General features: G+C 43.7%; 1 protein-coding gene and 1 long non-coding RNA gene across 3 annotated transcripts in view; one reads left to right on the top strand and one right to left on the bottom strand.

Annotated features, from left to right (window-relative positions):
• Window positions 1-568: 568 nt before the first annotated feature.
• LOC116995075 lies at window positions 569-25,428 on the bottom strand. The gene is made up of 3 exons (XR_004417650.1): window positions 25,354-25,428; window positions 7,809-7,855; window positions 569-4,813 (listed from the first exon to the last, which is right to left on the bottom strand). It is a non-coding gene; the product is annotated as an uncharacterized LOC116995075 (long non-coding RNA).
• Window positions 24,756-25,947, top strand: part of SRGAP1 (SLIT-ROBO Rho GTPase activating protein 1) — a 140,914-nt gene continuing 139,722 nt past the window's right edge. The window contains exon 1 of one of the 2 annotated variants that reach the window (XM_033057404.1): window positions 24,756-24,981. In XM_033057404.1, the coding sequence (XP_032913295.1) occupies window positions 24,915-24,981 (67 nt within the window). In that variant the 5' untranslated portion in view covers window positions 24,756-24,914. The remainder of the gene's footprint in view (window positions 24,982-25,947) is intronic. The other variant, XM_033057405.2, reaches the window with a different exon arrangement.

The raw sequence follows: 25,947 nt of genomic DNA, 5'->3' as shown, positions 1-25,947 counted from the left end.
TCAAGGACAAACTACACTCGGAACAACAAAGTTAGACATTTCACAACACGAGATCTTTGTGGTTTAGACTAATCACTGCAGATTATCAGTAGGTACATGAGCCAGATGGACAGTTGGTCCCATGGGCAGCTCCACAGACACCACAGACTTGTATGTTCTTCACAGCAAGTCTCTGAGGGAGCACTGTGACCTCAAAGAAGATGCCAGCTGTGTTCCTTCATCCATTCCTTGTTCATCACCCAAGCTTCTTGTTCCTGTTGTACTCATGGCTGGTAATTCTGGTCCGTGCTTCTCCCGATAAAAGCAGAATCAAAAATGAGGAAAAGTTCTTAGAGGTTTCTTGTTTAAAATCCTTTCATTGAAAGTAGATGAACTGCTCACCCTTTCTTACCCTCCCCTGCTGAGTTTTCACAGAACTGCTTTGCTGGAGAAATAGAATAAAAACAAACTGCAGAGAGCAGAGCTGTAACTATTTTTTATTTAAGAAATAAAAAAAGCAATACTGCAATCCTTAATTAAAGCAAGTTGAGACAACTATGTGGTTTAATGATCTGGTAGAACTCTTTTTATTCCAAGAAGGGCTACATTTGTCAAGACAGGAACAATCAGGGAAATATATCTTGTTTATCTCACAGAACGACTATTACCTCCTGAAAAGAGCAGAGTTCTCCATTTTAGGAAGCGCAGTTAGAGTTGGCTTCCCAGTCCCCTCTTTGTGCCCCTGAGTAAATGCATGTGGGAATTTTTACACAGGAGTACTCTCAGAAGATGTGGAGCTGGCATCACTGCTTGGTAGTGCCTATTCTCCTCCATCAGCCCATCCCAGTAAGTTAGCCATGCCAGATAATAAAACACAGCACTGTAGAGGAGTATTGCAGAGGGGACTTGATGGTTATGGAATCTGTCTAGTTACAGGACTGTCTTTCAACCCCTCCTTTGCTCAGCTCTCTTCAGGTCCTTATCCTCCTGGCCATCCATACATGTATGAGTTGCTTCTGCACAGCAAAGTGTCCTCTCTCTCCACACTGGTAAACTCTCTATCTCAGGTCCATGATCTTTCCTCAACAGCCACTTGCCTATGAATGGGAATGGGAAGGGAAACTCACTGCTTTGTCCAGAGGTGTTCTGTGATGCCCTGAGCAGCTGAGACTAGTTAGAGCAGTATTATGTTCAGTGAAGATCCTGCACGGACGGGTAACAGCTCAAGCAACACCTTCTGTACTTAAATGTTGTTTTGTCCTAAAAGAGAGTTGAATTTGTCTCTTTTCGATAAGCACAAAGCCTTCCTCGAAGCAGCAGGTGACTGGAACTGTTTAGTCAGGTATGTAATTTTCCTCTGATGACATTTACTGATGTTTGGCTCCTGGAAAGCTAATGAGACACACGCCCATGGTATGCAGGGCACTCTGCCAAAATCTGGGAGGTATGTTCTCTGCCTTCGTGCTTTTAAGGAACACAAACACATGCCAGTCCTGCCACTTGGGTCAGATAGGATAAGGAGAGGTTTATTGCTGCAACCTCTCTAGTTCATGAAGAGTATCTTTAGAACTATTTTATGAATAGGGCGTAAAAAGCTGAAAATCAGGAGAGAAATTTTTTTTTGTACTAATCTTGTTCTTTTGGAAATTCCCATGACAGCAAGAATATTGGACTATTGGTTCTTCCATATGGGATGACTAGGAAAGACATATTTTCAGTGGTTACAAACTGGTATCAACTAGTAATATTGAAGCTGATCTGGGTTTCTTTTTAGAAACCCAGAAATTCTCTTTTCAAATAGAGCAATTCCATGATGAATATTTAGGAAAAAGAAAAGGTGTGTAGCCAGGCCAGCTTTCATATGGCACCAGAGGGAAATAGCATTTTATCATAAGGTGCTTTTCAAAGGAAATTTTTTGTGTCTTTTTCTGGAAAGCCTCTCTCCATGAATATTTTGGTGTAATACATATTTACATAATAAATCTAAGCCTTTTATTTCAGAAGGCTTTTGGATACGGATGTCATCCATACAGTGGAATAAAAAGACCTGACCAGATCAAATGTAGCAGATCTGATGGATCTGCCCAATAAGGCCTGAGATTAACCTTCATATGTGACAACTGAGCAGTTAAATTAAACAGGAGTAAGGCTGAGTGCTGGCTGTACTGCTGACCAGGTATGCTTGTGAGATGGGACACAATCAGCCATGGGGAGAGGAGAGCAGAGCATCTGCCTTGCCAGATGTACACGAGGTGCCCAGCACGGATACTGACTGGACACTCAGAATGGGGCTGAGGACTGCTGCCAGTCAAGCAGTTCTGCTAGAAAGGGCAAAGCAAATCATCCCATATGAGATGAGCAGAGAGTAGAGAGTGCTCAGAGGTTCTCAGGGCTGCCTGAGGCAGGGTTGAATGTATTTTGAGCTGGGAAAGAGGCTGTGCTGGTGGTGTGCTGTGTGTCATGACCCTTCTGGATAGCCCATGACCTCGGAGGAGTGTGGGAAGCAGGGGAATATTGAGACTACTTTGAAGCTTCCTCTGTGCCTCTGTAATCAGAGAACGATTAAACCCATTCACAGTCAGTCCCCGTGGGATGTGAATTGTTGGTGCAGCACAGCCAGTGCTGGGGACACTCCTGACTCTTTCCTCCCCTGTCCCAGTTTCCATTGCATCCTGGCAAAAAAGTGAAAATTAGCACCAATTTCACCTTAACTCAGGATGTCAAGAACAAGGACTAACCCAGATGCCAAGGAGTATAAAGGAAACAAAGAAATAACAAAGAGGAATTACAGCTTTAAGAACATAAATTCTAGCTCCTTGGTGTTTTTCAGACCTGTGGGATGATTTGGATGGTTAGACTAACAGCATCCCACAGCCTGCTGAAGAAATACAAAGAAGGCAAAAAGGGAAATTGTGTAGGTCTCTGTGTGTCAAACATCAAATCACAGAAGCACAGGATGTGCTGGGTTGGAAGTGACCTGCAGAGCCATCAAGTCCAACTCTCAGCCACGCACAGAACATCCCCAAGAGTCACACCGTGTGGCCGAGAGCATGTGACCAGTTCTCTCCAAGTTACTAACAGCTTGAAAATAAATATCCATGGTTACATCTGCTCTGTGAAGGCAGAAAGAGCCTTGCATGTTGATATTTGCCACAGAGCAGTATATCACTTTGGTAAACATGACCACCAGTACATAAACAGCTGTTGGTAACGTGCAGGGAGAAAAATCAGGAACACTGTGAGGGATTTCAAGTCAGTAACTTAAACAAAAGATTCACAAAGCCAGAATGAAATGTCCTTGAAGTTCTTCAACATTGTAAATTATGATTTGCTAACTAGCAAAATACTGTAACCAGTATTGTAGTCTTGTCAAAACTTCATCTTGCAAAGGAGAGGAGAAAAGTCTTTGCAATAACAAAGCAATAGTTGTTTAAGATACACTGACTGTTTTGGTCATAATGAGCTTGTTTGCTGTGGGGCAGAATTTCAGCCAGCTCTGCAGACAGTTGGTGACTGTCCCCAGAAAAAAAAAACTGTCTGGGTTTGGAAGGGTTCTATTTAAGTATTTAAATAAAGATTGGACCCTTTTTTGGAAAACATATTTTGTTTCAATTTGGACTATGAGACCTGAAGCAGCCATTTCTGAAATCCCTCCTATGTATAATACAGTAGACCAACCTAGGAGATCCACAGTGGTTTCTTAGCAATTCAGTCTTAATAACTACGACAATTCATGCAGGTAAGTGTCATAATTTAATGGTGATGCCATAAGCCTAAGCACTTGACATTGTCAGTGGAAACACTATAAGCCAGACTTCAGAAATGTAATTTAATTGTAATGCTTGAATTTTTTAATGTACATTTGCCTCTAGTAGAAGGTGCTCAGTTTACATTTTGCTGTATATGCTCCATTTTACTTAGAGAAAAGCAAACTTTTTAACACCCAGATGAGGTGACATATCCTGGCTGAAAAAAAAAAAAAAAAAAAAAAGTTTTCATATAAGTAAGACTAATGAAAGGAATTATGCAGGTAGCCAATACTCTATGGACAAGTAATCTCAGGTACCAAAAGCCAGTATATTTACAAAAACAAACAAGGAGTTGGCACGGTGTCAAACTGCTCTAGAACCTATACTTACCTGCTGCTTGCTTTTCATTGTTTTCTTTGACAGCTTTAAATTTTTGTATTCCTGGTCAAGACGGAATAGTAGAACCCCAGAGATTTAAGCAAACATTTAGAAACTATGTGCTCTGTTAAGAAAAACAAACAACTGTAGTCTGACATTGTAGGTTCAGCATTGTGAGGATGAACTAGTTATCACCCTGCTAGGGCACTGAGATGTCTAGATTCTATAGAAAATCATTAAAACAGCAACATGTGATCTTTACTGTTACAGATGAATATCAAAAGGAGCTTCAAATGTTAGTAGAATTGGTGGTTTTGTTCTGCTGGCAAAACAGGTTCCTGTGTCTATCAAACAACCAGGTCAGGTAGCCAAAACTCCAAATGCTCTTTCATTTGCCTGTAACTTTTGAACCATTGTTTTAGAAAATACTATTGTGGTACTTAGTGCAGTCAGAAATACTGCTTTGACTCTTGTACAAACAACATCTATATTTCTCATCAATTCTACTTCCTGATGCATTTTTACCTTAATCCAGACACAGGAAAAAAAAATTTTCTGTGAAACACTCAGTTTGAGCTGTTTGAAATAAGCAGGACCATGTTGATAGTGGTATAAAGAAAGTGAGCTTTAAGCTTTTGTATTCAGATTCAATTCTTGCTCAGCAGGGTCTCTTAAATGACATTCGTTGGAGGAAAAGTCAAGTTACCCTGAAAGAGAAGAAAAAAGATTATGTCCTTTCTGGAAGAAACTTTTCAGAAGCATTTCTTGTATCTTAGCAACAGTATATTTAACAGTGCACTGATTTTTTAGAACTTATTTTTATTTTTTAATCTTGTTTTCTGCTGGTTTACTAACCAGATTTAATGGATGAGATCAGACTATGCATAGGTAGCTGGAGGAAAAAGATGCTTGCCTTAGCATCTCTGGCCCAGCCGTGGTGCTTACAGCACATTACTCTCAGCCACTAAGGAATCACCACAGTGACTTGCTGTGGTACCTTTATAGAGGAAAAGCTGACTGAAAAGTCAGTTTATCATCACTATTTTTCAGCTGTATGGGATGATTTTTAAAAAATGTTTTATTTATATGATATAAACAGAGAAATTCAGTAGATTTCCTCATTTCACAAATAATCCTCGTGCTGTGTATTCTTTAGAGATTAATGCTCTAAACCTGCTGTAAATTATAACAGGATATGTGCAATCTACCAGTGACACACTTCAATGCTTAAAAGTCTTTTGCCTCCAGCCTTGGCCATATCAAGGATGAAGAATGTTTCTCTTAGATCATCCTGTTCACTCCCTCATGGCTCACTGCTTGAGAGCCCAAACCTGCTCCCACTGAAGTAGGAGGCAAAGCTCCAGCCTTAATCATTGTTTGCAGAAGTTTAAGCCTTTTGGCAATGAAGACTTTTTTTGTTTCACAAACAAGGTCAAATTAAGCACAGGGAAGAGTCTTGTAGCTGTTTGTGAGGAAGACTGGGATGACGGAGAGACCCAGATTTGGCAACAGTTTGGGGTTCTGCCAAAGGATCTCCATAATTTACACATACCAAGTACAGCTGTACTACTAATACTAGCCTGGGCTGGCTTGTTGTAGCTGTTCAGCTAAGACAGAGCCAGCTCTCTCTCAGCTTCTGTCATCAAGGCAGCTAAATCTGCATTAATGTTATAGATGTTGTTGTTCCACAGCACAGCTTTCCACATGGCAGGTGGTTTTCTAGCGAGATGACATTTTGTTTCTAATTAATGTATGCAGTTCTTTGCTCAGGATAGGTGATCAAAACAAGCGCTGCCAAGACGAAAGGAAAAAACAATTCACAGCATGAGCACTGGGACAGCTTTCCTAACTATTTCAGACAATTAGTTCTGAAGCTGATGTAAAATGTATCCTTCATTTCTGCTCCTCTTATATCTGCTAGATTATGATTATTTTGCCTTCCCCAAGATGGTGGACAAGGTGAGACCACTGGATGCAAGCTGCTCTGGGTGACCTAGTATGTGAGGAAGGCTCACTGCTCTTCCTTTTCTTCCTCGATGAATTTTCATTCTTGTATCATGACAATTAATGATGAGCTGCTGAGTATCATCAGAGAACTTACAAGTCCATCCATGGAAAGGAGCTTTTGAAAGAGGTTAACCTTTCCAAGTTTATGATCCCTCTTGGATGATGGAAACCAGAAGATAGTAGGTGGCAATAGGTGCTGGCTAAATCAGTGGAGCTCTGGAAAGCCGCTGGAAATAAGGTCTGCATCATTTAGAAGGTGGGAAAGCAGAGCTGGTGTAACATTTTGCTTGCCAGACCCTGGCTTCTAACTCTGAGTTTCAGACGACCACTGCGTGGCTAGGTGATGATGCTTCTTAGCACCACTCCTGTACAGCCCAGTACAGTTTGCTCATCCTAAGCAATAGCTTAATTTTCTTTCCAGGAGTTCAAGGTCCACAAAGCAAGCTAGAAGTGTCTATATGCAGACATATGTTCTGGTATATTTTGGAACTGAAGTGCAAACAAAGCTATTATTTACATGTGAGCATGCAACATGACTCTGATACAGCTGTCTCCAAGCTTGTCAGGAAGGAAACACAAAACACCAGCACAGGACCGGGGTACCCTCACACAGAGTGAATTCAGCCCGCCCCAGCTGTTCCAGGTACAGTGTGGGGCAGTAAACCATTTGACCCACGTTTAGATTTCAGTACAACAAACATGATACAGCCAGGCTGGCAGGTCCTCGGTCCAGGCAGAAAGCACACAGTGACAGCTTGGTGTCCTCTTGAGGTCAAAACACCAAAACTGAAGACAGAACTTCTGTGCCTCTGGCTGCTGTTACTAAATAGACCATAGCAGAATTTGTCTCTTGTCACCAGACCTCAGCCTGGACCATCACTTAAAGAGCTTCAGGAGCTCAGGAGGTGCTTTGGTAAGGGTGGTGTAAATACCACACACACAAAGTATTTCCATTCCTCGTTATGTTCAAAGGTTTGTTGCTTCCTCTGAACTGTTTCTCAAATGTGAAGTTTGTATTAATCACCCGGTTAGTGCCATCATTTTCCGGTGAAGACAGAAATCCATGTGCCCCTGCTCTCTGATAAACAAAGCCTGTGCCACTCCACCTCAATGCTTGTAACTCCTAGCCAGACACTTGGAGGACACTTTGGATACACCTGCATTGTCACCTTAACTCAGAGTATCAGCCTGCAGCTAGCCAGAAGTCCTATCATGCTCTGCCTCCATCTGTGCCATAGACCAGAGAAAGGAGACTGTTGTGACCCTCCTGGCAACTAAGGTAGCACAGCAAGGAGTGACACTGGCCCACAGGTGCATTCAGCAGCCCTGGGTTGGTGGATGCTCTGGTTGTGCAGATCTGTACCTGGCAGAGCTGGCTGAGCCCCTGCACACCAGACTAGCCAGGCCAGCAAAGCAGCACAGCTGTGTTGCCCTACTCACAGCTCCTGCACTGCTGAGGCAGGAATGGCAGCTGCTGCAGTGATGGATACAACTTGGTGCAATTAGCAGGAAACTTCATTTACCCCTGGGAAGTGGAAGGTGCTCCCATTCCTCTCAGGGGAGGATGGTCCTTTGCAACACGCAGTGAATGAACAGGACAGGGTAGGTGTGTGGTGGGGCAGATACAGGCCAGAAAGGGTCAGAAGAGGGATTGAATTGACTTTACAGACCTGGTGACTCGGGCTTATCGCATACCTGGAGAGGTCAGATGGCAGGTGAGTGCCTGTGGAAGTGCAAACACCCTGCAAAAGGGAAAATACACAGATGAGAGGGCAGTATAAGAGAAAGGTGAAGCAGATTCTCTGTTATTTGCTTAATGCTGCAGCCTCTCCACAAAGGGTTTTTCTCTTTAATTCCTCACACTACTGAAGGAAGTTTTTAAAATATTAAAAAATGCTGGAATGAAGCATATACCTCACTGTATGCTAAATTTTAAAAATCTACACCAATATCCTAATGAACTTTTAGCTAAGACACTGCAGTCTTTTCTTCTTACCTACTACTGTGAGGAAATTTATCTTATTTATCCTCAAAGTATGAGTCATCAACAAAAAAGGAGATTATTGCGTGTGTTTGCCATAATTATTGACACCCACATAGAATGAGACTTTTGCCCCCTGTATGAGCTGAAGCTGAACTTGCAGAAGGATCCTTTTGAACACAGTGGCGCTAAACTTATCAGTGACTGAGTGTAAAGCGTTTTCATCTAGCTTTGAAGCCATTTATGAGGGTCTTGCAGAAGGACAGAATAAAGTTATCTTTCTCTCCTATATGCTCCTTCTTTAAAAGCTCCCCAAGGATTATGGGGGAGCAAGAAACATAATGAATATTCATTTCCAGAAGTTCAGTCAATAATTGTGCATGAAGACTTCATGCAAAAGTGCACTGGAGACTTTGCTTATTTTTGGCACATAACGCCAAAAATATCAAGAACTCAGAAACAGTCATGGCTCTCTCTTCATCTAAATTGAATTGCAAGACCTTATTCCTCATCTACATCATGTTTTTATCATCAGACAACTTTCATCTTGAGAATATTACAGGGTACAGTGGACTGAATATAGCATGCAATAAGCCTTAAAAACTTTGCCATGGGACTATGGGTGGAACTGCCTCTCTTCAATTATTTTTATACCTTGAAAAATTTCTTCTTTAAAGCATAGGTGTTGTCTTCCTCATTAAAGTTAGCAACCACGCTGAATCATATTTCTTTTTTTTGGTCATATATTGTGCAAAATAGGTTTTTTAAAATATGACTTCTCATTTAATGCCTCATCTGCCTGGCTAGGTTCAGTTCAAGTGTTTGAGCAGTACAGCTTTAATTCTTTGCTTTCTTCTCAAGAAGAAACTCTAGTTTCTTCTTTTTGAGGACTAAAATAAAGGAGCAAAATTACAGATTCTGGTATTTTTTTACATTTTTATTACTTTCAGTAATAAAAGACTTCCAATTTTCAACACCTAAACCACTTTTCATGGCACTGGAAAATTTCAGACAAGACAGCATTTTGATCTGGGCTTCCATGACATGCCTACTAGCACCACCATCTCCTTCAATCTTACCCATGAGGTGGCTGCTCAGGCAATGGAGCTTCCTGAAGTCCCCAGCTGGAATCCAGCCACTAGGCCTTTAGTCCTTAGCTCTTCCAGCTCCCAAACAGACATGAGCCCTGTTCCTGGCTGATTTGAGGAAAGAGAGGTCTGTGGATATCTTGTGTCAGTGTGACAGGTCCAGATTGACTCTGGCTTGGTGGTGGGGTAATTTCTTGGGGGACAGTGTGACAGGACGGTTTAAGGGTAGCATGACATTTGCAGAGGTGCAGTAAGGTGGGCATGGAACACTCTCTCTCCATGAGCCAGAATGCTACAGCCAAGAGTGGTGGAAATACCACTCCTGGGCTGTGCTCCTCAGCAGGGTGGTATTGGGGGAAGGAAGGGAGATGGATCAGAGCTACAAGAGCAACCTCTTGCCTTCTCTTCCCAGACACTCCAGGAGCTACACAGCTTTAGCTCCTTCCAGTGAGGAAGTGTGGTGCTGGGAAGAATTGAACCTGTGTCCCTTTTCTTATTTTGTTTCACTCACCAGGAATTCATCTTGAAAAATGAGAATTAAAAAGGCTTACTGCTTAGTCTGATTTAAGATGAAAGGAAAGACATTTTCTGGCTGCTATGTAAGAGTAAGACTTTGAAAATTTTGAACAATTACAAAGAGCAATATGAAAATTTTAGTATTGTGGCAGGACACAATGATTGAGAATGAGGTGAGGTCTCAGGTAACTGAACTGAAGTTAAATGGAACAAGGGCCCTGATCCAGCAAAGACACTCCACAGCAGCTTCTGTGCTCTGTTCTGAAAATAAGCTTTGGCTCAGATGTAGTGATACCATTTATTGTCTGGTTTAATATCTTAGTGAATGAGCTACTGATGCCACAGCAGAAGAGGGGAAATATGCTTTTCTTAGCAAAAAGAATACGGAATATTGACAAGTAGAGAACTGTTCTCACCAGAGCTTAATTTTCTCTCCTTTGAGAGCCTGCTTTCTGTAAAAGGCATAACTTCATACTGCCTTGGCAAAATCAATCACAACAAACATCCCCAGTTTGAGTTGAGCAATACAGGAACTCTGAAATGTTCATTTTCAGAATAGTTATTTCATACTCACATTATTATTTCAATTGCCATGTTAAAAAAGGTTAACGAGATTTCTGGCAGTGAGAGAAACATCTAGATAAAATGCTTTCTAAACATTAGACATAGCCTTATTGTATTCCTTTCTAAATAGGAGTATCAAGCCCTTTCTTCCCAGCTCAAGACAAGTTGTAGCCACAACTCACATTCAGTGAGTTCCTGGGTTGAGTCAAGATAACATAGAAACTGATTTAAAAAAAAGTGACAGAGGATTTTTTCACTATGTCTGTTTTTTGAAAGAGCTAATGGAAAATGAGCTGGCTGAGATTCTGTTTGCCTGAGCTACACAGTTTTTTGATATGTGAGTAAAGGATGATTTTTTTTTTCATCATAGTAAACATAGGGTGAGTAGGACTGTGAGCCTAGGCTTGCAAATTTTCATGACAGCTTTGCATACTGAAATGATTCATGTAGTAAAATAATGCTGGAAGTTAATAAAAGAAACAGAGCTTCTCCTGTCATCCAGATACTCTCCAAGATACAGAATCCTACAGCCTCTTGAAGTCAGTAATTTTATATCAAATGAGTTCAGCAGTTTGGAACACACACATAAAGACCAATTCAAATTCTCCTTCCATGTTGGTACCTGCTCTGCATGATTACTTATCCAGGGCATTGTTCTAGAAACAATACTTGTTTAACACTAAAGATATATTAATCACTCCTTTATTTCATTAGCGAAGTAACAAAAATGCAAGAAAAGACAGAGTCTAACTCTTAATATTAATCTGGACATAGGCCTGCCCTAGAGGACGACTACACCATTGGCCAAGTTTCTAACCTTGCTGCATACACATTTGTCTGCTTGATGATCCCCTCCATTCCTGCTTTTGTACATGAGTGCTTTGGGCCTATAATTAAACATGTCCAAGAAACAGAAGCTGCACACCCAGAGAAAGAAGAAAAGGGAACAGAGGGTTTAATTTCTACAATTTACACAATGACCTCAAATTTATGCACTGCAGGGATTAATGTTGGATGTCTGGGCCCCAAAAAGGAGTCCAGGAATGTCCCACAGCTTCATATTTAATGCCCAGAGTAGGACACGTATCCCATGCTGGCCTGCTCACACATCAGTTTTATAGCCTGATATAATTCATTCTCCACAGGCACAGCTTCTTACCTGTGCAAACTTGGGAGATGCCTGTCACAAGCCTTGGGATTCTGTTTTGCATCCCAAATACTTCAAGGCCACTACATTATCTGACTCACCAGTACTCAAGTCCTTTCTTGAATTCTGCCAAGGGAAGCAGCAGTTCAAATCCATCAAACAGAAAATTGAACCTAAGAAGAAAATATTTTAACTGCATGGATAGATGTCAATATGCTACAAGGCCTGTGGGGAAGCTGCAGCTGCTTGATGTTCTTGAGGAGTCATCAAGAGCTGCTGCTCTGCAAAGTAAACCTGATGTAACTCGTTCCCTGAGGCTTCCAGAACTGAGTCATCCTCTTCAGTATGTCTTGCTTTGGTACAAAACCTGTTCATTACATCACCTCCAGATCAACTATGCAAGTAAAAGGGGTCTGACACACATTTTTAACTTGCACTTATTGTTTTTGCCAACTTTTCCTAATTAGTTCAGATTCTGTCTGTGACCTATTTTGAGGAACTGAGCAGCTCAGTCAAGCCTGGATTATAACAGCCTGTGTTTTCACTCCTACTAAATAACGTAAAACTCATCTGTAATTTAAAGTTTCCCTTTAGGTGCTGCTATTGCAAAAAAGTTAGAGGTACAAAACAGGATACTTACTTTCAAAGTTACGTCTTGAATGTCCTCCAAGTCCTCAGCACTGAAGAAATTCTTAATCTACTTCATCTCCACATTATATCTACTTGGATATATAGGTATCTGTTATATCTATCCCATCTCATTCCTTGCCAGTCTCACTGTAGAGGAAGACCTGCTCTCATTTCTCTCTTGTGGTCCTGCCTCTTTGTTCTTCAGTGAATCTTATTATCCTGTCTGAGCAGCCACACAAGTTTAATGACTGGGGCAGAGACTACTTCCCTGTCTGGCTGTTGCCTAGGATCTGGTGTTTCTAGTTACATTCTTGGGCAGTAAGAGACGTGGCTGTGAACTCCCTGGGCACTGGCAGGTGTGCTGTCTCCAAGACACCCACTCACACACTGGAGAGCTGAAAAGGGATCCCAGGCTTATTCCCATTGTCATGTCTTCTGACCCACACAAGGCAGACCCCACACAGCACACTGGATTTCCTGGCCAGTCACTTCTCCCTACGCACTATGAAAGGGACGTGAACAGCTAGGACTGCATTTGGCACTAGGCACTGCAGTGCTTGAGTTGTAAGGACTAAAATTTTACACTGGACTAATTTGATGAATACAAAAGAAAACCTCCGAAATTCACTGATAATCTTGTATCTCTTATCCACAGTTCTCTCTACAAAAAGCAATATAAAGTTCTCCTAGTCTAATAAAATTTCAAACCAATGCAATAAACTCTCCAAAAAAACCAACAAAACAAAACAAAACAAAACTAAACAAAAACAAACACACACACCAAAAAAACCCTAGATGGTTCTATCTTGCTCTGGCCAGGGTGGGAACTGTCAGCTGCTGCTCCCCCAGTTCAGTGTGAATGTTTCAAAACTGCCTATAAGGCTCTGGATTTAAGGAGGGGCTTTTTCTTTCTGCTCCATAGACTGAATTTGTCAACTTCTGAGTCATGTTCTATTGCCATGGTTTTGGGTTTTGATACTGATTTTTTTTTCTCTGTAGGTACTTTCAAGTTAGCTGAGAAGGTTTGGGGGAAGGGACAGGCAGTAATTGGGTCTTCTGATCAGACTCCCTTCTCTGTATGAATGGTTGAGGTTGTAAGTGACTTTTGGAAGTTATCTGGTCCAACCACCCCTGCTCCAGCAGGACTACCTGTAGCTGGTTGTTTGGGACCATGTTCAAGTATCTTATTATCCCTAAGGATGGAAACTCCACAACCTCCCTGGGCAACCTGTGCCAGTGCTGAGCTTAATAAAGTATATGTTCACATTCATATTATGTTTAGTGCATTTCTTACATTTTATAAAATTCGGTAAGGACTCCATATACAGAACAAAAAAAAAAGCCAGAAAGTCTAATATGAAATTAATATCCAATATTCTGAATATGAAGCAATAGTGCCTGAGGAAATCTTTGTTCCTATGTAACCATACAGTGAAAAGGCTGTACAGAACTGAGTATGACATGAGCAGCCACTCTTAATGCCATCCTCTCGTAGATGATCTGCCTGGGATATTTTCTTAGAAGGAGTCATCTAGCACTCAGTTATTTCTTAAAAGTTTCTTAATGGATAATGAGGTGTTAAAACACAGAAAGAGCACAATCTCAATAGGCACTTAAAAATAAAGCAATAAAATAAAATTGGGGTTTGATAAAATATAGAAGTAAGGTAGAACTGAATACCTATGTACAAGAATTCAATTCAAAGAACCCTGCAGCAGCTGGTTATAATGCTGGAGGCACCCAATCTCACTAGAAGTTTGTCTGTGCCGCTAGAAAATACTTGTTTGGTGTAGCTCAATTTCCCCATGCATCTGGGATTTATTGTCTACAAGCAACTAAGCATCTCTTTAAGTCTCTTAAGAGGTCCAGTCCAAATGGCTGTCTCAGAGTTTATTTAAGGCCCTCAAATATGAAGGACTCCACAAAATGAACTTGTGAAATTGTGACACCTTTCCTATAAGCCACCTTCTGGCTGGATTATTCATGCCCATAATAGAAGAGTTATTCCTGATCCACTCCATCAAAGGGGGTTTGAATAGAGGGGTGAGTCCCCTGTTGCTGGGTGTCACAGGCAGTGTGCTTCAGGGGATTATTTACTTCTTTCCTACCTGCAAAGATGGATGACATTTACAACTTCTTCTCTAGGTATGTTCTTCTCAGAGGATAGTACACTGAAGACTGTGAACTAGACCATGCATCCGCTCCATGACTTTGCAAAGTGTTTTACTAATGTGGTGCACTCTTAGTCTTTTTAAAATATAGTGCAGGAATTGCAGTTTACAGAAACCTAGGAATATAGTATATATATGGGATCTAGCTTTTCAGGTGTATTTAGCTTACCTAAACCCAGCTGAAGTAAACTACTGATATGTGCCAAGATAGTCTGTATATTAGTGCCTTTCCTTACATAAGATAAAGTCCAAACCACAGGAGAGCAAAACAGACCAAATTTCTTGTCTCTGTGAGCTGAGAGAAAAAAAGAAGAAGCAGTAGTCTCTGGTTACATGAAGGATGCTTTATAAATTCTATAAATCCTGAACTATTCAAGGAAAACAGGTTCTGCATAATTATCCTTGAACTGCAATACTGTAGAGTATGCTTAGGAAAAACACCAGAAGCACAGAATGCTTGATTGAGGCAAGGCATATTGATAATTCAGAAAAGGAGCTTTATTTTTTAATAAATGTCATTTTTAAAGCAATTAGGCAGATTCAGTGTTCTTAATTCTTCGGTCATACAGTATCACAGGAACATAATTAAAACCAGTTACTTTTCCAAGCCCAGAGACATACAGTTGCCAGGCAACATATCATATACTTGAGAACATATAACACTGCACATGATTTATGTAGTGCTGTTGTTCTGTCTCCAGATGCTGGCACCATTGTATCTAATGCAGATTCTTACAGGCTCAGCCACCACCTATCTATAATCATCGTGCTGAATCTATTCCTTGGTTTGCCAGCACTATCCATCAGCTGCAAGCCCATTTCAAAACCTACAGCTTGAATCACTACTGAAGAGTCAGTAATGTGAACAGAAATTGACTGGAAAGGAGTAGTAATGAACTGCATTAAATTACTTTCATTACTTTTCTTTTAAGATCAAATAATCAGTCTAATAATAATAAATCATCAATCTAAAAAGTATTAATATAGATGTCGGGGTTTAGTGTATTTGTGAAAATTAAAGGATTTATAAAATGCTTATGTCACAAGACATCATCTCCCAAGAAGCTAGAAAGATTTATGGGATATGAAAATCACACAAAACAGGACACACAGAATTAGAATTACTGGAAATCTCCCAAAATAATTGCTCTGTGTTTTCAGGTTCTTGGAAAGAAAGAACACATTTCCATACTGGATTTGCTACTTAGCCTGGACTAGACTTTGTCATTCCCATGGACATGGTTTCATCCATTGCCACAGTTGAAATTCATAAAAGAAGGCATCAGCTCCTGTGAAGGTTCATAAGAACCAGCAATCTGTGTTATGAAAACAAACCTACATGGAGTCACAGACTTCAGATGAATGGCATGTTATTTATGTTAGACTTAGTACAGTAGTTTGATGCTGGAGAATGATGACTTGGAGAATGTAACCATAGGAAACCTTCCTTATCCTACTGCATCTCAGATGTTGTGTTTTCATAGGCCGTGCCACCCTAATCCAAAAGAAAAACTGTATTTACACAGCAGTCAACAGGAAATAAATGGTTTTTTAAAAATGGTTTGAATATTTTCTGTTCGAGGTTTGGAAGCTTTGGGTTGGTGCCTGCAGAATCCTCCTCCTGGAAGTAGCCCGCTGGAGGGAGCTGTGACATCTCAAATACATCAACAGCCTCGGCTGGGAACTGACCTGGAGGCCCCCAGGAAGGATTTTTTACACATCTTTAGCCTCACCACTTCTGAAAACTATGAATCGTCTTAAACAGATATTATCTTTCTTCAAAATGAATTTTTGAAGCAGTGGATGTTAACAGAAAGCTTTTGGTTATATGTGACTGAGAAACAGACTCCATAAAAATAGCTCCATTTGGAGACAAGTACCTGTGTGCAGTTTGCAACATTTGCACACTCAATTATTGTGACATTGGGTGGCTGAACAGAAATAACAAAAGGGAACTATGACTAAGAAATGTCAATCACATGCCAAAAATGAAAGGAAAAAGTTGCTCATGAACTCCTTACTGATTTTCTTCCATGTGGGACACATCTTCTTGGACACTGGCATCAAAGCTTAAAAGCTTTACATTGAAGCCACAGTTTTAAGGCCAAGATCATCATATTTTATCTTTGAGCTACTGTGTGTCTCCTTTTGATGAGAGCCAGCAGCCCAGGTGTGCAGAGAGGGTCGGGTGCAACCTGAGGATATTACAGAAATCCAGGTTTAACAAAGGACATGGGTACCTTCAAGCACCCACCGATTCGATGCCTCCACAGCACGGACTTGGGCAATGCCCGAGGAATCATTGGCACCTCAAAATTCACCCAGAGAGGGAGACTGCAGCAAGGAGCACCTTCCCTTTACAAAGTCACACTAGTATCAATTACTTACAAGAACAATTTTTAGGTTAATCCTTGTCTTTTAAAATCCAGTGGCAAAAGAAGGAGATCCTGACGTCTTTTAATGCAGGGGGACAGCAGCCCTAGAAGCAGGTCTGGATTCAATTCCTTCTGCAGTCTGAAACCATTCCAGCTGACACCACCCAGCTCACCCTGGAGTCCTCTCAGGCCATGCTAGCAGGATTTTGAGTGAAGTTCAAGTGGTATTAAGCAAAATGTAGAAATACTGGATCTTCTCCAACTCAGCTTGGAGCTGGGTATCCCTTCCTACCTCTATTTCACAGTCTATGATTCAGTTAAGTTTGCATTAGCATTTCCATATAGGATTACAGAATATTTTGAGTTGGAAGGGATGCACAAAGATCATTGAGTCCCAAGTATCGCCACCTTTAGCCATCTGACAGCCCTCCTGCCTGAGTTTGGTTTGTCTTTTTTCAATTGTGAAGGCAAAAGTAGCTAAGGGGGAAAAAAACTCAGGAAAGTAGCATCATGCTATCAGTGACCTAGAGAAGATGCTACAGAGATAGCCTTTCTTTCTCCACTCTTGCCTCTCTCCACATATGCCTTTCTCTCCACACACGCCTCTGGCTCAGCCAGAGGTTAGACCGAGGGGCTCAATAAGAGAAATGACAGCATGCTGTGCAGACCATTAATAGCCAGGCACTTTTTTAGCTGGATAGACTGCAGCTGTTCCCACCCATCTAGCCACATTAATGAATAAGCAGACTAGTTGGATGCTTCTGAGAAAATGAACAAGGCTGACATTTGAAGTGTCATTGCTGGGCTTCAAAATTAATGCCCTTTTGAGATAAATGAAGGCAATTCGCAGCCTTTAAGCTACTGGCACAGACAGAAGCAGCCCAGAAAGCTGAGATTCCTGGATGGGAAATCTGGATGGCCCATGAAGGCCATATAAGGATAGCAAGACTGGCAGTTCTGTTCCTCTAAGTCCTGAGGGTACAATCCAGCAGCCTTATTCATAGAAGCATTCCAGTTAAATTCAGATAACAGCAGTGTGATGAAGTACATAGGACTGATTTTTTAAAATGTGATGTTCTTAATTATCTGATGCTGCTTCAAGCAGTTCCTTCTTTTAAACATAACTCAGCTTCTAATGTTCTCCACTCAAAACTATTAGCATGAGAAGGTCATGAGAAATAAAGTAGCAGAAGTATTTCATTTTTAGATTAGAATGGATAGAACAAACACAAACAATGCAAGTAGAAAATTTAAACTCAAAAGCTGTTTATTAGAGTTGCAATTATCTGCTCATCGAAGACTTTAAATGCCACTAACACAGCCCCTTAGGCTCACTTGGAAGAGTTCTTTCAAAATATGCTGATGTTCCCTTATCAGGCTTAGAAAGAAAAGCCAAACCAAAAACAACCTTCCTGCTTCTCTGGACAATATACTCTTAAATTTAAGAAGCAGGATAAAGATACAGAATAATGCTAGTGCATGTAAGCTGGCAGGTATAAGGTGTATAAAGCTTACAAATTAGGCATTCAGCTCATTATGTTGAGAAGTGGAATACTAGAGTCTCAAAGGCTACCAACAGAACAAAAGTAGCCCCACAGAGAACACAAACCCTGCAGTGAGGATGCAATTACTTCTATATTTCTCCTCCTTCCAAGTGGCAAGACTGCCTCAGTCTCTTCTCATTAAGTGAGAAAGTTATTACTTGAAATTCATTCCTCCTTGTAATTACTAATTGGAAAGTGAATAGCAATATCATATAAAAAGGATAATATTCTTAACAACAGCAGAAGGTATAAAGTAGCCTCATCACTTTCTGTATGTTAGTTATGTCATTAGTCCTATTAGCACTGCTCAAAATGAACAAGTTAACAAGGAAATATTAAGATACACTTCAGAACTGTAAAACCAAAGGACTGAATATTAACATATCAATCACTTTTTTAAGGCTCATTAATTTCCTCAAGCAAAATAGCAATGAAACTAACGTGGGGAGGTTTGGGTTTGGTGCTTTTCTTTTTGATTTAGAAGAAACACAATTCTTGTTCAGGTCCTAGACTCTCTGAGTCCTCCAGGACTGCAATCTTACCTTATTGAACCAGAAGGATCTCTTAACATTTCAAGTCAGTAATTTCACTTGGAAGATTTTTTTTCTGCAATGTGAACAATTCTCCACTGGATTCAGATGTATCTCATGCTGAGAACTATTGGACACATTTGAACACGGCAAATTGTCTGTGTACACACATGCACGCACACACATATATAGAAAAGGTTACCTAGTGGTTATTTTCTTGAATCCTCCTTCAGATGACCGGCCAACAGGATTATTTTCTAATGTGACTGCAATTAGTAAATGAGCAAATGCAGTCTGCATACCCTTAGCTAAGCATTTTATTCAGCAGCAAAGGATGATAAATATTCCTAATTGTTGTTAAGATTCCACATATCACTTTCAGGTTTCAGGTTTAGGAAAGGATATAATTACTGTCTTATATGACCTCTAGTTATGTCACTAAGGAAAATGGGAACAAAATCTATACTAAATTAAGTGCTTAAAATAAATGAATTTCAGATGCCCACCTCTCTTGATTGATTTTTGAAGGAGGTTAAATGACTTGGTTAAATTACAGAATCACAGAATGGATAGAGTTGGAAGAGACCACTGGAGGACATCTAGTCCTACCTCCGTGTTCAGACAGGGTCACTAAAACATGTTACTGAGGATTGTGTCCAGACAGCTTTTGAGCATCTCCAGAGGAGACTCTGTAACCTCTCTGGGCAATCTGTTCCAGGATGCAGTCACTTTCACAGTAAAAGTAGTTCTTCCTCATGTTTAGGTAGAATTTCCTGAGGGTCAGTTTCTGCTTCTTGCCTCTTGTCCTATTGCTCAGCACCACTAAGAAGAGTCCAGGTCCATTCTCTTGATACTCTCCCTTCAGACATTTAGAGGTGCTGATGAGGGTCCCCCTCAGTCATCTCTTCTTGAGGCTGAACAGGATCAACCCTATCAGCCTGTCCTCATAAGAGAGATACCTTAATCATCTTTGTAGTCCTCCACTGGACTTGCTCCTGGAGCTCTATGTCTCTTTTGAATTGGGCATATGACCTCAGTTACCTAAATTACTGTGTGTGAAACTCACAAAATGGACATTCTGATCATTGTATTCTAAAGAAACTCAGCATAATGGACAAAAAAATGTAACCTGAGGGGATACATAGTAAAGCCTAGGACTTGTAAATGACCCTGATAGAGTATGAACTTACAGCATGTTACCAATTCTACATACTCCACCTATAGACGCTCTTACTGTGAAACAAGGATGTCTTTTCTTCCTGCTTCTGGAAGAAATTGTGTACACTTGTCCTTACAATCAATATACCCATGCCAATGGGCAGAGTACTACTCCTGGCAATGAAAGGTGAGCGACAGCTTAGGCTCACAGAGAAACTCAGGTAAGGGAAACATCTCTCCTGAACTACTAAAGTTTGGGCAGCTTGCAGTCTCATTGCTGTGAAGGTCTAGTCAAACGCTTTGGAGACACTTTCAGGTCAGCCAGGGTGAAGTCCTGACTCTTCTGCAGCCTGTGACAAACCCCATAAGCCCAGATTTCATCTCCATGTTTCAGGAGTTTATAAGCACATGGAGCAGCATTAAGCGCTGCAGTGGCTGGGGGCAGGGGAGAGAAAAAAAGCCTCACTGGTTTTACATCTCAGATAAGCAACTGTATTTGCTAAAATAATCTCATTCCAAAGCAAATAGATTTGATTCTTTAGAAATGTGCATCTTACAAGTGACAAACATTTGAACAAGCTTTTTGAATCTTACTGATTTTTCAATAACAATCAAATGTTTCCTTGTTTCAATTAAGGCTTGATCTTTCACTTAGAGACTTACTGTCCAATTGTTAAATGACTGATTGACTGCAATTATAAAGCAAGATGAATTATTTGTCTTTTCAGACTAAAGAAAATTAGTATAGGGTTTCACTGTTTAAGGGGGTCAATGTGTTTCATGATGAACTCACAGAGGATAGCTCAATGATACTCCAGCAACCAGTTACATGGACTATTTTTATTAGCAGCAGAAGAAAGCAAATACTGCACAACTCATCAAGCTGTGTAAATGAAATGCAATAATGAAGTTCTCCAGCAAGCAGAAACAAGCATGCCTGTGTTATTCCCTTTTTGCACTAAGTGTATGAAGTATTGCAGGAACTGCTCTCTGTATAAACACATCTCTCTTCTATCATACATAATTCAGGTTTTCAAATTCCCCAGTGGAGCAGATTATCTAACTCCATACACTGAGGTACAGTCCACAAACCCTGCACCAGAACTGTACCACAACAGTACTGTACTACATTGCATTATTGATACAACTTGGTCTCTTGCAACAACATACATGCTCTCCATCAGCTTTATCCTAATACTTTTTAAATGTCTATAGCATCCGCCCTGCCAAGACCTGGATATGTTCTACAAGTACTAAGCTAAGAGTTCACAGAACACTGGATAAACGTGACTTCTCAAGCATCATTCATGAGTGCACAGCGATTTATATAACAAGACTTCCACAGCTCCAGCACTTGCTGCTTTCAAAATTCATGGGAACTCTGTAGGGATCTTTGGGAACAGGTCTCAAAAGACAGGCATTTCTGTAAAATCTTCTGGGTCCTGTAAGTCACCCCAAATGTGGCATTGCAGAGCCCAGGCAGGATCTGTTCCTGTGCAATCATCATCCTCACAATGGGATTGTGGGCTGTGTAAGTCAGTGCGGAATTGAGTCCGGAGACTTGAGCTGCCATGAACATCTTAAAAGAAGATTACACCCATGTAATAATGCACAATCCTTTGCCAATCCCTAAAGAGCAGGAGGGGGGAAGCGGGGGGAGGCAGGGGGAGAACAGGGATAGGGGCCAGAATCAGATTTCTCAGCTCAATCCTGGTTGTCCTGGAGTTCAACCCTAACTCAGGGATCCAGAATCTTGAGTGTGCAGATCCAAGCCTGGCACACTCGAGCCTGCCCCATCCTTCCTCAGCGATCTTGCCACAGACACACAGCCCTGGGCTGAGTGGCAGAATACAGAGAGGTCAGTCTCCAGAGCCCAAAGGTGGTTTCTTCATCTTCTCAAGTAGTAACATGATCTGTCTGCAGCTTCTGTTTTGGCTCTGTGGAGCCAGGGTGATGCTCTGGATGCAGGATCTAGTGCAGAGGGAACAGATGGCGTAGACATGGACATTCAGCCTGCACCCTTCTCCTCACAGTCTTTCCAGCACAGGCTCAGTGGTAAGAGAGGGTTGTGTCCTTCAGGACTAAGGAGAGGATGCACAGAACATTTCTACACTTACAAACACATTTGGACAAGGGAGAAAAGACTGGCCTGGCTGGAAGTGCATGACTTCACACAGAGCACAAGGGGACTTGAGCACTGTTTCCTGTCCTGTTTGGAAAAACCCAGTGCTCTGAAACACCAGGCAAGACTTACAGCTAATCTCCAGCTACTGCCTCATGTTCCCAGGGAACATGGTCCACTGTCTTGTAAATCAGCCAGTCCCCAGCCAAACAGATGGACTCTAGGATGAACACCCAGGAGGCAAGATGTTGGCATCAAAGGTTGAGATGAAAATCAAAGTGGTTGGGATTACAGAGATGACTGCTCTTTTGAGGCTGGGCTTCTTATTCAAGGGATGTAATTTGACTATCCAACCTAAATTTTTGAATTTGTTTTAGACAATAACCTTCTGTACTAAGACAGTGTTAGGTGATCTGGATTGGGGTCAGAGTGGAAAAAGACTGCACTGGGAGGACAAGAGGAAGAAATGTAATAAAATTACAGAGAACAAAACATGAAGATGAAAAAGGGAACAGGAATCCTGTTACCCTGATCCCCTAGCAGGAAGAGCATGGTACCTAATGAAACATGAACTGCAAAGGACAGATGTACACTTACTGCTGAAATGCAGAGGTGTGGAAGTGAGCAACTGTGACACTCAGGCAACATGATTATTATAAGAATTAAATATAAACCCAAGCAAGAATCTCTGCACGAGTACAGTTAATTGTGCCACTGCTCTCTGAGCACCAGATGCCCATAGCACTCAAGCTCAAATCCAGCCAAATTATTGGGTAGCTGAACCTTGAACCTTCCCAATTGCAGTGATCCCACAATTCACTTGTTTGTCCCACAGAGCCAGGTCCTAGCAGCATCAGAGCTAGCTGTCCAGGACAGAATCTCTGGTACCTTCCACCTTCCTACAGCCAGTATCTTTGGAAATTCATTGCAAATAGTGTGCATCTATGCTTAATCACTCCTGGACAAACCTGACATCAATGGAGCCTTCTGTCTCCAGAATGTCCCCTGCCTTTTTAACCTCCTCAGAGCTGACCTCCCTGCAGCTCAAAGTCTGAAGCTGTGTCTTAGTTTGATTTTTGGCTTTGACCCATGAATGATAGACACATTCTTTGATCATCACAAGGCAGTAGTGTCAATCATTCTGCTTTTTCAATGTTTTTTTTTTCTTTTTCTCAGAAAGTTCTTCTCTGACAAAAGCAGAGTTTCAGAGCAGCTGGTGGAAAAGACAAATGGGGTGTGTAACCTGAGCCACACCTGAGCCTTTCTGCCTTCCCAGCCTGACAGCTGGGGTCTTTGGGGAAGTGTGGCTACCAGCTCTGTGAAACACTGTGCTTGACTCCTGGCAGGTCTCACTGCACCTGCAGAGCTGGCAGCCGGCTCTCATCCTCCACAGTCTCCAAGGGCTGAACCAGGCTCTGGCTCTCCAGGCAGAGGAGGCTGTCCCCACCGCAGCTGGAAGCACCCTGGACCAAGGGCATACCAGGGTCATTTACGCCCTTTTGACAACTTGCCCCGGGCTCCAAATTTCACTATTCCTGCGCTACTGGAATATCTTCTTCCCATTTTCCCAGCCTCAGTTTTGCGGGGAGGGCTGTGCACCACTGCTTGCTGGGCTGGAATCCCTCCTTCTAAGGCTGTCATTGAACGTGGCTGCCAGACATCGGGGCGAGCCCCGATGGGTGCCACGTACAGCAGCTCAAGGGAGCAGCATTTTGAGTGCCCTCCCGGCCAGCTTTGCTTGCTTCCCGCAGATGTGGGGACTGCCCCACACAGGCATGCCAGCGAACAAGCGGCATCCGCAGGGGAGCACCGGGCGGACAAGGGCGGTGGCAGCCAGACCTGCTGTGCTGGGGGTGCAGCTCTCCCCTCGGGCGCTGCCACGCTCTGGCTCCGGGCCCACACCAGTGCAGCCGTGCCCTCCCTCCGGAGACACTGGGGAGGCACATGGGGTCCCCAAAGGCCACTCGTCCCCTCCGGCTTCGCCCTCCCCGGGCGGGCTGACGGCAGCGCGGGGCTTTAACTTTCCCCGCCGGATCAAGGCCCTTCTGTAACCACACCGCGACCTCACACCCCGCTCCCCCGAGAGCATCCGGCCACCATGTGCTCGATGGGGGCGGCGGAGTGGGGATCTCCCTCCTCCCACCCCTGCCCGAGCCCGAGCCCCCCAGGCCAGCAGAACCCCCGGCTGCGGGCCGGCCGGGGCAAGCGGGGACTACACGCAGGGGTCCGGCTCGGGGCGGCGAGCGGCTGCCGGCGGGGCGGCGGAGCGGGCAGACAAGGCGAGCGGAGACCGGAGGCGGACGGGCAGGCAGGAAGGGAGGAGACAGCGGCGGGAGGGCGGGGAGAAGTTTATTCCCGGAGACACCTCTCCAGGGCGCGGCGGGGGAGCCGCCCCGAGCCGGCGACTGCTCGCCCCGCGAGGTTGGGACATGCGCCGCGGCGCTGCCGCCCGGGGTTAGTCACGGCGGGGCGCCGGCCCCGAGTTCCCACCCAGGCGAGCGCGGCGGCAGCACTAACCAGGGTCTCTGGCGTACGGACCGAGCGCGGCCGCCTGCCTCCCGCCCACCTCTCTCTCCCTGCTTCCCTTCCCCTCTCCCGGGTGCGTGAGGAGAGATAACAATGGTGGGGCGCAGCCGCCGGGCCCCCGCCCTCGCCTAGTGGAAGCGAGTGCCCCGCGGCCGCTGCTCTGCCGCCCCGCCCTGCGGCGGCCCCGGGCCGCGGACCGCGTTGCTGCCGGCGGCGGTGCCGGGAGGCGATGGTGCCTGCGCCGGGGTTAGTCTGATCGCCGCTCCCCGCCTCGCCGCCTCCGGTGCCGGCGGCGCTCCCGCGGGGCCAGCGCCCGCCGCCTCCCCGGCCGCCGCGCTCGCTCGGGCTTGCGGCCGCCCGACACAACTTGGGAGCTCCTCCAGAAAAACAAGAATAATTAGTGATAATAATTCAGAACAAGGCGGAGAAGCGGAAGAAGCGAGTGGATAATGTCAACCCCGAGCAGATTCAAAAAGGACAAAGAGATTATAGCGGAGTATGAAAGTCAAGTGAAAGGTAAGCAGCGGGAAAGCCGCCGCGGGGGCCGGGCGTCCTGCCGGCCCCTTCCCCGGCTGCCGGCCGAGCCGCCACCGCCGGCGGGGCGGCCGGTCCCAGTTGCCCGAACTTCGGGGCGGGAGGGAGCGGCGGGAGGGCGGCGGAGGTGGTCCCCCAGCGCTCCGAGCGGCGCCGGTGGGTCCGAGGGGCCAGGGCCGGAGCCGGACGGCAGCTGCGGCGGCTCTAACACAGCCCGGCCCCGGCCCAGCACCTTCCCTTCCTCCACCGACTTCGGTAACGCCCGGGGAGCGGGGGAGGGAAAGGGAAAGGGAGGACAAAAAAAAAAAAAAAAGCTCGTCAATTACTGAGGCGAGAGACAATGCTAAGCCATACCTCTTTCTTGAGGCACATGGCTGCTGTCTCCCACCCTCCCCTCAGGGCTGTAGTTTCTGTGCTGGGCTGTAGAAGATGGCTAATAAAGAATTACCCTTGACTGCTGAATGAGCCCATTCAGCCATCCCAGGAAGTATTTCAGCCTCGCATCGCCCGGCTGTATCGTATCCAACTATTGTGCCAAGGACAGCGCTGGCAGATCCTGGCTTGATCCACCGGCGCTTCCAGACCCTCGAGTTTGCTCGCCTGGTGTTTTCCCTCTGCCAGTGTCTTGGGTGGAACGGAGATTGGGAAAGTAGCGACATGGCAGTGGGGTGTGGGTCTCTTGGTGCGCATCCTTCTGGGTGCTGTTGGGGAAAATACTGCATAATGTATAAATTGTAATAAGTCCAGGCATGGATGCGAACCTGAAACACAGTATTTAAAAATCTATGCAACACCCAAACTCTGATTTTTAAAATGATGCTGGTGTGCTTTTTACATAGGTAGGGTGTTCTCTCCTTGATGCTGTCCACATCAATGTGCAGATGTGGAGCGTGTCCCCATGCAGGTCCGTGGGCTTCAGGAGCAGCCTTCCTGCTCCACGCAGGCAAG

The sequence above is a fragment of the Catharus ustulatus genome, chromosome 4 (genome assembly GCF_009819885.2).
Source record: "Catharus ustulatus isolate bCatUst1 chromosome 4, bCatUst1.pri.v2, whole genome shotgun sequence".
NCBI lineage: Eukaryota > Metazoa > Chordata > Aves > Passeriformes > Turdidae > Catharus > Catharus ustulatus.
The sequence above is the reverse complement of the archived record's forward strand: the minus strand, read 5'-3'. Positions and strand labels throughout refer to the sequence as shown.